At 34.0% G+C, this 15,620-nt stretch overlaps 2 protein-coding genes and 1 long non-coding RNA gene across 3 annotated transcripts; 2 read left to right on the top strand and 1 right to left on the bottom strand.

Annotated features, from left to right (window-relative positions):
• Positions 1 to 5,160: 5,160 nt before the first annotated feature.
• Positions 5,161 to 5,889, bottom strand: LOC140864281 (uncharacterized). Its single transcript, XM_073268369.1, has one exon. The coding sequence runs from the start codon at positions 5,887 to 5,889 to the stop codon at positions 5,161 to 5,163; it is 729 nt and encodes a 242-aa protein (XP_073124470.1).
• A 566-nt stretch (positions 5,890 to 6,455) lies between these two features.
• Positions 6,456 to 10,057, top strand: LOC140891436 (uncharacterized). Its single transcript, XR_012152522.1, has 3 exons — positions 6,456 to 6,553; positions 6,742 to 6,788; positions 8,784 to 10,057. It is a non-coding gene; the product is annotated as an uncharacterized lncRNA (long non-coding RNA).
• Positions 10,058 to 14,711: 4,654 nt separating this feature from the next.
• LOC140864287 (uncharacterized) lies at positions 14,712 to 15,194 on the top strand. The gene has a single exon (XM_073268374.1). The coding sequence runs from the start codon at positions 14,712 to 14,714 to the stop codon at positions 15,192 to 15,194; it is 483 nt and encodes a 160-aa protein (XP_073124475.1).
• The last annotated feature ends 426 nt before the right edge of the window (positions 15,195 to 15,620 follow it).

Genomic DNA, 15,620 nt, shown 5'->3' on the forward strand with positions numbered 1-15,620 from the left:
GTATAGTTAGCGCCAGTCAACTTGTTTTGATCGAGAATTGAGAGTAGTGGATTACGCGAATTCATAGTAATGAAATACTGAAAAGGAAACAGACAATAATCAGTGATTTGTTCAATTAATTTACTAAGACATAAAATATGGCGAATTTTATTTTATGAATTACACTCCCACTATTTTGACGATTTCACTACCCTCTAGTGAAAACGAGAAACATTTTCTTTAGTGGGAACATGGAGTCCAATTGACAAACTATGGTCCCGAATAATATCAGCCAACTATAATTTTCAAAAGGTAGAGTCCAATTGCTTCCAAAGCAACCTCCATGTTTTTACCTCATGTCCAATAAGAGCCCAATAATATGACGCCGTTTATTGTGACATGTCAAGATGACCCATCAATATTAAGTTGTGATGGACGGTCGTCATGTGGATCCCCAATAATATGAGCCAATCCCATGGGAGTTCCACCCAACTCATAACATGTGTCGATCCAATGTACAGCTTTCCGACGAACGGGCCCCCCCAATAATATGAGCCGGACCATATCCGTGGGTAGCATCACATACATTGATCGTTGATGGAAGGTAGGAATATTTAAACAATATTTAAAATTCTCTTTTGTTTATCTTGATATCAATTTTAAATCATATTTAAAATGAGGGATTTTATTTTGAAAATTTGTCTCATCATGCAATTTATGTATGCTTGCGGGATTCATACAATTTATGTCTAAATATGCATACATCAATAATATCATATATTATTTAAGGATGATCGATCTCATTTATTAATCGACCCGTGGTTGCCAATCACGAGTCTAAGTCCAATCCTAGGTGATATGCAAGTATGCAATGCAATCCTATTACATTGAGCTTCCAATTTACATTTTTTCGTCTTCATTGTCTGCTGGGCCCACCATTTCTTCAAAACATTATCTCTCACTAAGTCTAATAAATTTACAATAAATTTCAATGACAAAAATGGGATACATTTTAGGGGTGGGAACGGGCCATAAACCAGGCCCACTTTTATTACATATGACAATCATGTTGGGCTATAAACCAAGCCCATTAATAAACACCAACAACAATAGGACAAATGTAAATCACCTAACATACACCTAAAATATTGGTCATGGCAATCGATCATCCTTTTATCCAATAATTAATTCAATAATTAAAATAATTGGATAAACATGCAATGACATCATAATTAAAAGATAAAATCATATTTTATCTTATCCATCCATAAGATCATATCTTATCATCAATTGTACCAAAATAATTAATTTTATAAAATTTAATTTAACGGATAAAATTTATAAATTTTCCAAAAATTCAAATTTATCCAAAAATCAATTTTAAAAATTTCGGACTCGAACAATTCGATCCGATGCCTCGTGATCTAATCAAAAACACTTTTCGATCGGATCAAACACTCGAATTTCAAAAATTCAAAATTTTTTAAAAAATTAAAATTTTAATTTTCCGGGCTGCCCGGGACAATCCCGGGCAGCCCGTGCCCCGACCGGGGCTCGGGCTGGGCAGCGACGATCGCTGCCCGTGTTTTGCCCGTCAAAAATTTAATTTTAAAAATTTGTTTTGTTTCAAAAACCGAGGCTTAAAAATTTTGTACAATCGATTAATTTAATCGTTTGATCTGAGCAATCTGGCTCTGATACCACTGTTGGAAAACGGTGTTCAGATCAATTAGAATTGATACCCGGTGCAGCGGAAGTTTAAAATTTATTTTTATTAATATGGAACGATTCCATATCTGGGTATCAAAACTTTTACGATTAAATTCACACAAGTAAAACAAATAATCACAATTAATGTTTTACCTTAAATCTCGAAACGAGATAATGGACTCCAACAGAATTTAATCTGCTCTTCTTGTAAATCCCGGGAACTGATGGCGTCACGATCAATCACCGGAATAAGGTCCACGAACAGAAAACAGAAACCCTCTGATTGACTGCACTAGAAATCAATCAGAAGTTTTGCATAGAGAATAAACAGATATGATCTGTTAATTCAGAATTGTAATTTTTCACAAAAATCACAATCCGAATTTTCTCAAAAAGGAGCAAGGATTTTCGAAAAACCCTTAGAAAATAATATGCAGTGTTCGAAAATTAAGACTGAATTGCATGTAATTTTCGAACCCACTACATGTATTTATAGATAATTTCTAGACTAGGTTAAGTTATAATTATGTTAGGACTCTAACTCCTTAAAGCCCACAATTCATAACTTAAGCCCAACAAGCCAAGCCCGTTGTTCTAAAAATTAATATAAAATTCATCGTGACTCCGATTGATAAACTGATTTTACCAATGTGCACAGAAACCATTTCTGCATCTTTTAAAGTCAAGATAATTTTTCTGAATCCGAATTCAGTGATTTCCAAAAATGCACATCCCTATGTCATTTTAGGAAATCTCACTCCCTTTAGTTAAGAAGTCCAACTTCTCTTTCATTAAATTTAACTCTTTAAATTTAACTATCTCTACGGGGTTTTAGTAATCCATTACTTGTGTAACCCTCAATGGTTCAGGAATACAGCTAGCCGTGGGCTCACAACTCCTTGTGACTCGGAACAACAATTTCCGACTTACCCATCGAATCATGGTAAGAGCACCTAGCAACATCGCCCCATGATTCCCTAGGTATTACTGATAGTGCCTGCAAGAACCAGTAGATTTTGGTTAGCGTACAGTACGGTCCCTTCATCCATATATCCCGATCGAATCAACAACCATTGGTATATCGAGAGTCGTTCGAGATTCGACAACTATGCATTACATCTTGGAGATCAAATAGTGACATCGCATGTGTTACTAGGATAACCAATTAACCTAAAACACATCATGTACTCTGGCCAGAGATTCGTCACACTAATATCTCCTCAGATTGCATAGGATATCCACACTCACAAGTATGTGGTGAATCCTTGACAACAAAGCATCGACTCCTATATGTGTCGTAACTGTACCCAATCCCGACACCTGATGACTCCAATAGAGTCGGTAAATGAGTCAAAGTACAGTACTAGCATATAGAGTCTCAATGATGTTTCAAGTAATAAGGACTAATGGTGTACAACCAAAACCGCGGACTTTATTCACTCGATAAGTGATAACCACTTGGAAAGTTCGAATAGGGTAGTTCGATCATTCATCATATGAATATCCATTTGCATGCTTTGAACATCTCTATGTTCCATACCAATGAAACGTGGTACTCGGCATCGGAAATGCTAGTCTCAATCTCGAGCGATCCTTATCCTTATTTGCGGACGGCTCAATTGACTAGGAACAGTTTAGAATATACAGTGACTATAAGATGTGTTTCATGATAGCCATCCCCATGTGCTACCACATCTTACATACACTATAGTATATTCAAGGTCTTTATCAAAACAACAATAGTATATCATAATATAACAATATGAAGAAAGATAAAGTCAATACCATTATAAAAGTGTAAATTATATTAAACAAAAGATTGTTTTACATAGAGTCATCAAAGCCCTTAGCCACAAGTTGGCTAACCGGGCACCCACTCTTTCAAGGCGGCCATCCAAGGAGAAGAAAGAAAAGAGGGAGAAAACTTGAAGAACTCAAGAACCGCACAAACTAGTTTTCTCTTTTTTTTTTATTTTATTTGTTGGGATTTAGGGGATTTTACCCCCAAAACTATGTTTTGATTTATTCTTGAAGATTGAATTTGGTTCTTAAACATTCTTGATTATATTATTGTGTTTATTATAATTTTAGAGTTTGATCAACTTCTTATTGATTTTATGTGTTATAATTGATACCGAGAGGAGATTTTATGACATTAAAATGTAATATAATCCATAGATCTACAACTTGCATAGAGATATGAGGTTGGATACATGTTGATAGTCATAGTCCACCAGGTCGAAAGCTAGAGGATTCCATTAATCGTTAATGCAATTGAAAATGTTAAATAACACAAGGATACTTGGTTATTACAATTTGTTAATTAGATTAATAAAACTCGAGAGAGTATATTGATAGATTAGGAAATTCCGTAAATAACATGACTTGAGAAATAAAATTCAATCATTAGAGAAAAAAAGAGGTAGGTGAACCGAGATCCTAACAATCGTTTATTTATTTTCTGAAGTTATTTTATTTATTCTCTTTTGTTTCATCCTTTTATTTTAGTTTATTAATTTATTCTCCATCTCTCGTTATAATTAATTAAAGAATCATACTTGATGTAATTTTGTCGTAAATCAATCTCTGTGGGATGATACTCGTACTTATGTACACTATATTATTACTTGACTTGTGCACTTGTGATTTATTCGAGCTTAATTTATAGACATATATGAGTTGATTTTCTGTGGTAGTATTTGCTCGATCAATGCACTTGGGCTTGAGGGGAAGAGTGATAAGAGCTTTGAAGTCCGGAAGCAAGTTGCAGTTGTGGCTGGGTGCACAGCTGTACAGACGAACCATGCCATCGTTTTTGACATTTTTAATTCACCTACATCCCTAAGTGATTGTTTTTATGGTATGAAGAAATTAAGAGTTCAAATGATGAATATGAGTTATTAGTTTCGATGATTTTATAATAAGTGTTGTGAGTATGGATTATTAGTTTTGATGTTTTTATAATAATATGCAGGATGATGTTATGTAATAGAAATTTTGAGTTGATTATAATTTTAATGTTAAATGCAATAATTTGTTGTGTTTCTTAGTATTATTATTTCTTAAGTATGAGTATGGATTATTAGTTTTGATGTTTTTATAATAATATGTGCTATAATTTTTAGTAGATTACAATTTTAATATTAATTTGTTTCCAAACTTATAAACTATCATTATTTTAAAAGTTGAAAAAACTTAGAGCAAATTAATTAATTAAAATATATAAATATTTTTAAAATTATGTAAATTCTTTTATTTATAATTATTATTTTTTATACTAAAATATAATTTATCACATGCCCCAAATATTGAATACTGTTAAATTAACATATTATTAAGTAATACTTTTAATATAAACACTAATATTTTTTTAAAAAAATTAAAATAATATTTTTATTATAAAAAATAACTTTTTTTTTTAATCTCTACTATTTTATAATAGTTTTTTTTTTTTTGAGAAAGAACAATTCATTAAAGAGACAAATCCAAAGTAGCTACATCCATCAACCAAGATGGGTAAGATCCTTCAACCCAAGACATAGGTGAAGAATGAAACAAAGCAAAGTTTGCTAAACTATGAGCTACCGAGTTCGCACTTCGACGAATACTACTAAATTTCTTGAATCTACCGGAACGAAGGAGCTCGGAAATGTTCAAGATGATCAACCCATCGTGAGCCAGTGATTCAAAAAAGTCATTAATTGCTTGAACCACATTCAAGGAATCCGAAAATACCCACACGTTACTAAAATCGCCTTGCAACACTAACATCAATCCAAAATGAACAACTACAAGTTCTGCCGCCACGACCGTGCCTGGATTACGAATACCCCGAGAAGCTGCAACACAGATGTTACCAAGGTGGTCTCGAATAACTGCCCCCACGCTATAGAGACCTAGCTGCTCATTAAAATCGGCATCAACATCAAGTCTGAGCTGTCTTAAAGGTGGTTTCTTCCACTTGCTCTCCAAGGACAGTTGCATTCTATCTGGATTTGGCAAGCACGAGCGCTTAGCTCTCCGATATTCCTCAAGAAAAGAATGCACCCATTGAACCTTAATTACATGTTGTTTCGGATTTGGTCCATGTCTCACCTTACATATCTCTTTCCAAATAGCCCAAGTGAACAGGACAAAAAATTCAAACAAAGATTTAGAGACATGGTCCCTTATATAAATCCCACAAGAAATAAATGGCATGTGACCACACTTTTTCAAAACATACCAGAACTTCGAGTTTTTCCATATCTCACAAATTTTAGCACAGATACTATTTTATAATAGTTAAGAGCATTAGAAAAATTGTTTTTGGTGTGGCATAGACAAACCAAAAATTCTTTCCAATTTTGCCCTTCTCTTAGTTTTTTTTGTGAAAAGTTTTTTAAATAAATTTATACAAAACTTCTCCACTAAAAAAAGACTCAACAACCGTAAGAAAATAAAAAAATACATAATTATATTATAAAATTGGATTTTTGATCCACAAATAATATATATATATATATATATATATATTATGTTACACACGCAACACGTGTGCTGCGGTGTGACTAGTATGATAGATAAGTTGGAAGTAAAAATAACATTTTTTATAAATACTAATGCTCTGTTTGGACGTGTTATTAGAAAATGTTTTTAATGTTTTATAAGTATAAAAATTTTAAAATTTGTGTTTGGATAAAATTTTTAAAACAATCTTGAAAAATATTTTTCCTTTTCTAAAAACAAAGGTGCTTTTTTTTTTTTTGTTTTAAACAAAAGAAGAACGCGGGTCAACCATAATCGCTTTCTCTCGCGTAACCCTAATTATTTCTCCATTTCCGCCGCTTCCATCTCGTCCAAATCAACCATGTGATGCAAAGCAGTAAGGAATCGTTGTTTGTCATTTTTAGATGAATTTCTTTTGTTTCATTTTCCGATTTTATTATTTGATTCCGTCTGTTCATTCTTCATTTGGGGTTGTTTAGATGAATTTCTTTTGTTTCATTTTCCGATTCTTTTATTTGATTTCGTCTGTTCATTCTTCATTTGGGGTTGTTTGTGTTTCTGAAGATAAAAAATTGGTGGGCATCAGGAAGCTACGAGATTCTATTCCAATAGTAAGGTTTTCAGAAAAATTTGATTTCTTGTTGATCTCGGTTTTAGATGAATCTGTTCATAATTTTTTTTGCCTGGTTATAAATTATTGAGTTGGGATTGTGATGAAAGACAGTCTGAAATGGCGGGCTCATGCTGTTGCTAATGCAGTCAGATAATTAATTAAGAGACTCTGGTTCATGATATGTTCCTTGTTTTCTTTTTCCCTTTTTCTAGGTTCATTTGTGAGTATGATTTTAGTTGACTTGTAAATTACGTACATATTAAGCTTGATAAACTTCTGTGTTTTTTTTAAAGGATATTGAATTTGGATCTTACGTACTGATCATATGTTGGTGTCTTTATTCATTCTTTCATTCTCTGTGATGTATTGTTGAAATTTTTTCATTAGATACAGTTTAGTTGAATTTTAAATTTCAAGTTAGGCAGTGTCCTCTTTTAAAAAATATGTAAATAATTTACAGCAAAGTAATTATAATCTCAATAGAACGTCAAACTTAACGAGGAACTTTCTTGCTATTCCTTTTTTATTTTTGCCCAATATAAGTGATACTGGTCCATGAGAACTGCAGGAATCAAGAGTCATTCACAAACGATCAATTATGCATTAGAAATGGCCAAGGGATGCCAATAATCTGATTAACCTCAGCTCCCAACACCTATATATATAAAAGCATGTTTAAAGTTTGGGATTTTGTGAATGTCTTTATGATTGATGTATGTACATATATGTTAGCATCACAAGATGATTCTTTCAATGGCGTCGATCTTTGATTCTGTTTAATGTCACAATTGCTAGCTCGTTTATGTGTTGTTGAAATAACTATTACTTTGAAAAAATGCCTTACTAAGTACTTTTTCTGGGAACCGAACTTGTAACTCTTGATAGCACAATGCCAAGGAATTTGCATGAGTTCCTGATAGCTTAGACTACTATAATTTCTTTACTGTCACTCATAGATGTTGTTAAACCCATTTGATTTGCATGTACAATTTTTCCTAGAACTAAACAGTTGATGCTATGTACTTGAATTTTCCAAATCCCGTCCACCTGTATCACTCCTTGATATGAATAATGAAGTCTCCTGAAATTAGGCTCTCAGAAATTAAACAGAAACTAGGAACTTTATGTTCATAGTGTTTAATAATCATGAAATGTACTGGCTTATGTCTCATAAAAAAAAATGTACGGGCTTATCTAAGTTTACGCAGCATTTTCCTTCAATAAGTTGATTAGCATTTGTGGTGCTAGTAACTTGCCTAGTTTTCACAACACACAAGCTCTGCTATTCAAAAACAAAACTAATTTACTGTTTTGTGTTGCAGATTATATATTTAAAAACAGAAATAATTTTATGTTGATAGAGTGTGCCAGTGTGGGGTATGCATTTATATATTTGGCTTCTAGTATGTGAAGATACAAGTGACTTTTGTAAGTAAGTTTCAAATTAACGATAATAAGAAAAAAAATTATCGATAAGGAAAAATTACCAGCAAGTACCAAATTGTTTTAGGTAAAAAAAAAAAAGAAAAAGAAGAGAGCACAAGTGTAAATTCATTTTGAACTTAATCAAATTAATTGAAAGTTATGTACTGCATGGTCAGATTTTTAATTAAGTGATGATGATGATGGTAAAATTAAGGTAAACAAAATCTATGTTAATCTTGGTTTAATTGAAATAGCTAATAGAATTGATTTAAATTGAAAATTCGGTTCGATTAAATTGGTGGTTAGTTTTTTTTCCAAGATATTGATTAGTTCGATTTAATGGGTTTCGTTTTCGGTTTTGAACTTCAGAAATCAGTTCTCTGTTTTTGTTTTTCTTGTAAGTTAAGATTGTTTGGTGGATTTAAGCTTGTATGCTTTAGTAAATTTCTTTAAGTTATGATTTTTCGATGGCTTTAAACTTCTAGTATAAGCATACATCTTCTTTAAAAAATCTTATTTAGTATGACCTTTCTAATCTTCCAAAACATGTTATTATTGTGAACACTAGGGCCTGAACAGAGCAATGATAATCCAAGGAAAGCTCAAACAAGGACGATATGTGGGAGATTCTGGAATGGAATTAGCACATAATGTCGAGGATCTGATGGTCGAAATCCATCAGAAATTCTACTACGTTTACCTTCAAAATCTCTGATGCGATTCAAATCTGTGTGCAAAAGTTGGGGTGCTCTGATAATGAACATATATTTTTGTTCACTTTGGCGGCAGGGTCCGGGGATTCTACTGATAACTTATCAACAGCAGCGCTCCTTCCCTCACTCAGCAGGCACTCCCCACAGGAGATACCTGTCGACGACTACATATTGCAATCGTGTAATGGATTTATACTTCATGTGATGTATGATACTGATTCTCCTGCCTAAAATTATTGGGTCTACAATCCAGCCACTTCAGAAGTCGTCCTTCTTCCGCCACCGAGGTTGGATGGTTGTAAGATACATCCTCGGAGTTGTAGTTGTATCATTATAGATCCTGTTATGGTTTTTAACTCCCACCCTCGCAGAAGAGTGGTTGCTCTTGCAAGACACGTAAGTTGAAGTTCGTGTGTGAACATGTATCAAGTTTGTGTGACCGAAAACCAAGGGCCATGGAGAAGTACTTCGTTCAGGTCGTGGCACCGGATGCATGTTGGGGTGCATTGGCGCAATTTTGTCGTCTGGAAAAAATGGAATAAGATATTGTTTTACGATGTAAGGGGACAGGCGTGGCGAGTCGGCGACTCACCTTGTTTTGGCGACTCACCTTGTTTTGGGGGATCCTACTTATGTCACCTTGGGGAATCCAGAGGGCATTTACATTCAATTCAGGCCCAGGGAAGCCGTCTATTCATCAAGGAAATGAAGCACGACTTATCGGAATGGTTCGTGAAACACAACGTCGAGTTGAGTGACATCAAAACATCGCTTTTCCGGTCAATAGGTTGGGGTAATGACACTGATCATAAGTTTATGATTAATCTATTTGTGGTGGAAGATAAAAAAGATTCAAAGTTGATGTTGCGATGCATTAATGATGTGGTTTTGTATAGAATCCAAGACCACAGGTCGTGGAAGCTGTGTGAATGGGAGACGCATTCCCCTCGTCCTTATTTTCATAAGTTCGTGCATGAGCATGTTGAGACTATATCTCGGTTCTATAATCAGTTTAAAAATTGTATTTAATGATTAAACTCAATTTATTAATAATGTTATTACAACATTGTGTCTGATCCTGAATTGGGAAATTTTTGTTTTTGTGTGATAAGGGGTATTTTCTGTTTTAAATAAATTATTTGGAATAGCAACTCTTTTAATACTAGTACTAGCATCAAAATATATTACACTGAAAAAGCTGTCTATATATATATATATATATATATATATATATCAACATTTCCGGTGTCAAAAGGAATTAAATGGGGTGTTTAGAAAATTTTATTAACACTAAGTAGACCTCATGGTAAATTAAACTTTAAAGTAAGGTTTTTTTATTATTTATTTTAACCGATTAACCCATCAACAATATATTTTTATTTAAAAATAAATAAAAATATATAGAAATTTATTTTAAAATAGGGCCTTGGGATAGATTTTAAATTTTTGGCAATGGGCTGTGTTGAATCCTGACTTTTGGTGATAACAAAACACTACATCGTTGTTTTAGATCGGCCGCCATTTACTTGTATACACAGGTAATCTACCGACGTCAAGACATCAGCTGACCAAGAGATATCAACTGAAATTAACAGTATCAGCTGATCAAAGCATGTCAACCGCTACTTGGCAACCGAGCAAGACATATCTACCGGCTAAGATATCTACTGAACTTCGAAGGCGTTAAGATACACGCCACATTCAAAAGTCACAAATTCTCAGTTCTCGAAAAGTTGACAAGACAACTTAAAAGCAAAGGAAGAAGCATTTAAGGAGCCGTCTGATAAAGTGAAAATGCCATAAAATGTGAAGACACATTGAATAGATAATTAAAGGCGCTCCTAGTACAAGATATTCAGAAGATATTATCACTGCCTACTTATCACAGATTGACATCTGACATCTTAGACGTCTTCCTACCGTTGAAACAGAAGAGAAAGGCGTTGAAGAAAATTGATATAAATATCAAAGTCTCTCTACAAAGAATGTGTGCCACGATTACAAAGAATTTGCATACTTGAGCTCTTGAATCTACTTTGAATACTCGACCGCTCATTCAACCCTTAGCTAAAAAGCATATCCGATCTACAAGGAGATCTTTTCAAGGGTTACTGAAATCCAGCTGTTGTTTGAAGAACACTATCTGCTACAAGGATTTGAGAGTCTAAGTCTTCAAGAAACTTAGACGTTTATCATCACCAACTGAAGAAAAGTTTTGATAAGAGCTTTAAATCTTATCACTGTGAATCTACGAGTTCCATCTTGGGCATTCGATAAGTCCTAACTTGGATCAGGTGTATTGCAGATGTTGTAATAACCAAAGTCTTCTAGTGAATCCTTTTGAGATGGAAGAAGGGGTGACATAGGAGATTGAACTCCGAAGATCTAGAAACATATCTGTGTTTATTTACGTTACTGCATTACAATATTCCATTACTATCATCTAGCATATTAAGAGCTGTTTCAGCACTATCATAAGTAGCTCTTATACTTCTAGCAAGCTAACAGAAAATAGGTTGAGTAAACTAACATTTGCTCAATCACATTGCATTAGAATTAAAGATTATCATTAGTGTAACGCCCTCAACCGATGAAGATGTTACCAAACTAACATGACCATAAAACACTGTGCGGAAAAGAAAATTTTTGAACGATGTATGCATACATCAAACCTTACTTAAAAATATTTCAAAATAGTTTACAAACCAAATCATAACAATTTGAAACAATTAAAGCGTATTTTCTTCAATCAACCTAACAACATTTAGTTCATTAACTTGACACAAACATACTCAGTACGTAACACACTCATCACATAACACACTCATGCATCGCCCGCCGGTCCGACTCCTTGCTCTTCTTCATGTCCGGCATTGAACTCGTCGACATATGCATAAATGTCTTCCTCATTACCTGCACCATTCAAGTATAGTGAATCTAAAGACTCAGCAAGAGTATGCAGTAAAAATCATGCGATTTCAATTATCAATTAAACGTAACATAACATAACATAACATAACATAACATAACATAAACTTATCATTTGGTGACGAATTATGCGAAATTGTGGCAACCGTCATAATGGGCACATTCATCTTTTCTTGTTGATCAACAATCATATGGAATTACGCCTCGTAACATTCTTTCATTTTCGGAGGCCCCTCCGGAGCTCATCCCGGAGGACCTAACCCGTACATTGAGCCATATTTGGAAAGGTCCCTCCGGAGCCCAAACCGGAGTACCAGTCCCGTATTGCCACCACAAAGACACATAAAACATCAAAATATTTTCATGCATCAACATATCATATCTTCATGCTTCATCATAAAATTATTCATTCATGCTTCATCATCTTTCATTTCATCATCATATCATTATAACATATCATTTTCTTATGAAGCATCATCATATCATCGTAATTTCTGTCATAACTTTCATTTCATTAACATTAAACTTTACTCGATAACTTCATGCACGTCATAAGTGATAAAAATCATACTTTCATATTGAACATAGGTTTCATGAATGAAACATAGACATGTACATGCGTCACATAACGTAATCAATCCACGTAAGTCGTTCTTGACTTAAAACTTGAAACTTTTTGCATAAGAATTCTTAAATATACTTTATAAGCCTTTAAAGATCATAACCATGAATTTAGGACCCCAAAATAACATAAATAAAGCTTCAAATCAGAAGGCCATGCGCGGGGGTGCTACTTTTCGGGCGCGGGCGCGCATACCCTGCTGATGGGTCTGCTTGTTCATTCTTAAACTCTATTTTGCATTCGGAATTCGGAAACGTGGTAAACAGGAAATTTTTAGCCCTTGATCTTGGATTTCTAATGCCGAAAACCTCACCTTAATTGGAATTTGAATTAAAAAGTTATGCTCATTCTCCCCAGATGTATCACTGCCGGGAAATCAAAATACTCGACACACTTTGGGATGATTTTGACAATCTTCCAAAATGATTTTGACAAAACTCAAAACATGAAAGTTGTAGATAAATAAGTTTTTTTTCAAATACAATTGGCCTCATATCATTTGGATCACTACACTAATTTTGATCTTCAAAATAGTAACAAGTGCCGCTAATCCGGAACAATCCAACATAAGTAACATTTCAAAACTTTCACTCAAACTAATTCAATAATTCAAAATATGATATTTTCTACTCCTCCAGCTATATCCTTTAAATAAAACATCCCTTGAAACTTCAAGAACACATAAAAACTTTGATGAAACATGTATCTCTTGAATCAATTCAAGAACATGACAAGAACGACTTATGCTTCATGATTTCATACCATCACATAACATGCTCTTCAAACCCTTAAAATCAAAACTTCATGATCTTGTAATTCTTGAAAATCATGCATACATATCTTAACATACATCTTTTCATATCAAAATAAATATATTTTGAATGGTGGTTTCAAAACCTTTAAAATTTGTACTTGCCTTGTTATTTGAAAAACGGAACTATCTTGGATCTTGGTAGAGATATAACCTTACACAAACGGAATCGAGACATGATAAAAAGGTAACCAAAGGAAGATGAAATCCAAGAGGTTGTTAAGCTGTTCCTAAGATTAAATAACACTTTTATAATATGGTGAGAATACACCAAGAATCAAAGACAAAATACAAGAAGAAAAGGGAATAGAAAATCTGTGCAGAAATGTCTTACAAAATGGCTTCGATCTAGGCTGAAACGACCACCAAAAATAGCGATTCATAGCTCAAATCGAAGATACGGATGTAAGGAAGATGACCCTTCAAACGGAATGAATTTTGGACACCGGATGAAGGAGTTATGAGCAATATACGACAGCTGCTCATAGGATGGCGAGTTGGAGAGTTGGAGATTGAGAAGATTCGGAACCTTGACAACGGACTAACCTTAGTACAACCGGAATTTGGAAGCTAAACTCACCTTGGATATACATGACCGAGGGAGGAGGAAGAAGCATGGAAATGAAAGGAAATTAAGAATTGTAGGAGAAACTAAAAGAAGAAGGAAGAAATGTAAAAGGGAAGAGAACCGTGTGATTGATTGAGAGAGGGGGGGGGGGGGAAACAAAGACAAGAATTATAATTAAGATGGGGTAGGAATCATAAAGTGAGAGGTGGTGGTTAGGAAGACTACATCAAATGTATTTTGTCCAAAACACATCAAACTCGACTAATAAAATTTTCTCCTCCCGATGGTTAAAATAAAATCATAGCAATATTATACTCAAAACACTCGTAGAATTATTTTCTACGATATCGTTCGTAGGCTAGACTTGTATTCTCAGTCCAGAATCAATTTTAATAAAATCATTTAATACAACAACTAAATACATATTTTAATACATGAAACATAAATTTTTAAATCATTTACATAACACATAATATTTAATTAAGAATAACGTTTAAATTATAAATAATCAAATGAAATAACTTAAAATAATTAAAATTTATTGTAATAAATCATGAATAGATTTATGGATTTTTCAGATATTACAATAAGTGTGTATTCACCCCTCTCTACGCACGTATTCGATCCCCAACAAGTGGTATTAGAGAGGGTTTTTCTATTAGCTACTGATATTCATCATGACTTCTTTAAATAAAATTTCTATGTTCTCTAAAGAAGATTATGATGACTGGAAAATTCGTATGCAGGCACATCTTTCTGCTCGAGATGATGACATGTGGTACGTCATCACTGATGGACCCATGAAGATTCTAAAAATCAACACTACTGCATCCATTTCAGGAGGCAAACCGCAGATGGTTGAAAAGCCCAGAGCAGAATGGACTAATGAAGACAAGAAGAAAACAAATCTTGATAACGTGGCCAAGGACATACTGTACAAAGCGCTGGATAAAAACATGTTTAGCAAGATCAAGACATGCTCATCTGCCAAAGAAATTTGGGAAAAACTTACTCAACTATGCGAAGGAAACGATCAAACCAAGGAAAACAAACTCACTATAGCCATTCAAATGTTTGACAATGCCAAAATGAAATCAGGAGAAACCATGACTGAGTTTGATGAAATATTTAGCAATATTATTTGTGAATTGATTGCTCTCGGAAAAATATACACTAATCGTGAAATTGCTTTGAAGGTTATGCGAGCATTACCCAGAGAATGGGATGTCAAGACCATATCCATGAGAGAATCAAAGGATCTAAACAAACTAGAGCTTCATGATTTATTTGCGGATCTTAAAGCGTACGAGTTTGAACTCGGAATCAGAACAGAGTAATAACCATCAGTCTCAAACCCCACCAAGGCATTGACGTCAACCATCTCACCTCAACCAATCGAGGAAGCATCAGCAAAGAAGACAACTGAGCAGATGAGTGGCAAAGCAATGTCTCTTTATCAAAAGGTTTGGAAAATTTATGCGTAATAATAAAACAAAGTTTAAACCTTATTATAAACAAGACCATACAGAGGATGGTCCTGCGTGTTTTAACTGTGGCAAGCAAGACCACTTCATTGCAGATTGCACTAAGCCCAAGAACGAAGAAAGAAAGAAGAATTATGAGAAAAAGAAAGGCAAAGAAGGAAGAAGAAAGTTCCGAAATAAGAAGGAACAAAGAGTGCTAGTTGCAGACAAAGGTAAAAGCAAATGGGCAGAAATAGAGTCCAACTCATCCGATACAGATAGCTCATCCGAAGAAAGTGA

This window comes from Henckelia pumila, chromosome 1, assembly GCF_033568475.1.
Source record: "Henckelia pumila isolate YLH828 chromosome 1, ASM3356847v2, whole genome shotgun sequence".
NCBI lineage: Eukaryota > Viridiplantae > Streptophyta > Magnoliopsida > Lamiales > Gesneriaceae > Henckelia > Henckelia pumila.

Bases quoted from the DNA above. Each gene is read 5' to 3' on its own strand.
- LOC140864281 (XM_073268369.1), bottom strand. From the start codon at position 5,889: ATGCCATTTATTTCTTGTGGGATTTATATAAGGGACCATGTCTCTAAA.
- LOC140864287 (XM_073268374.1), top strand. From the start codon at position 14,712: ATGGTTGAAAAGCCCAGAGCAGAATGGACTAATGAAGACAAGAAGAAA.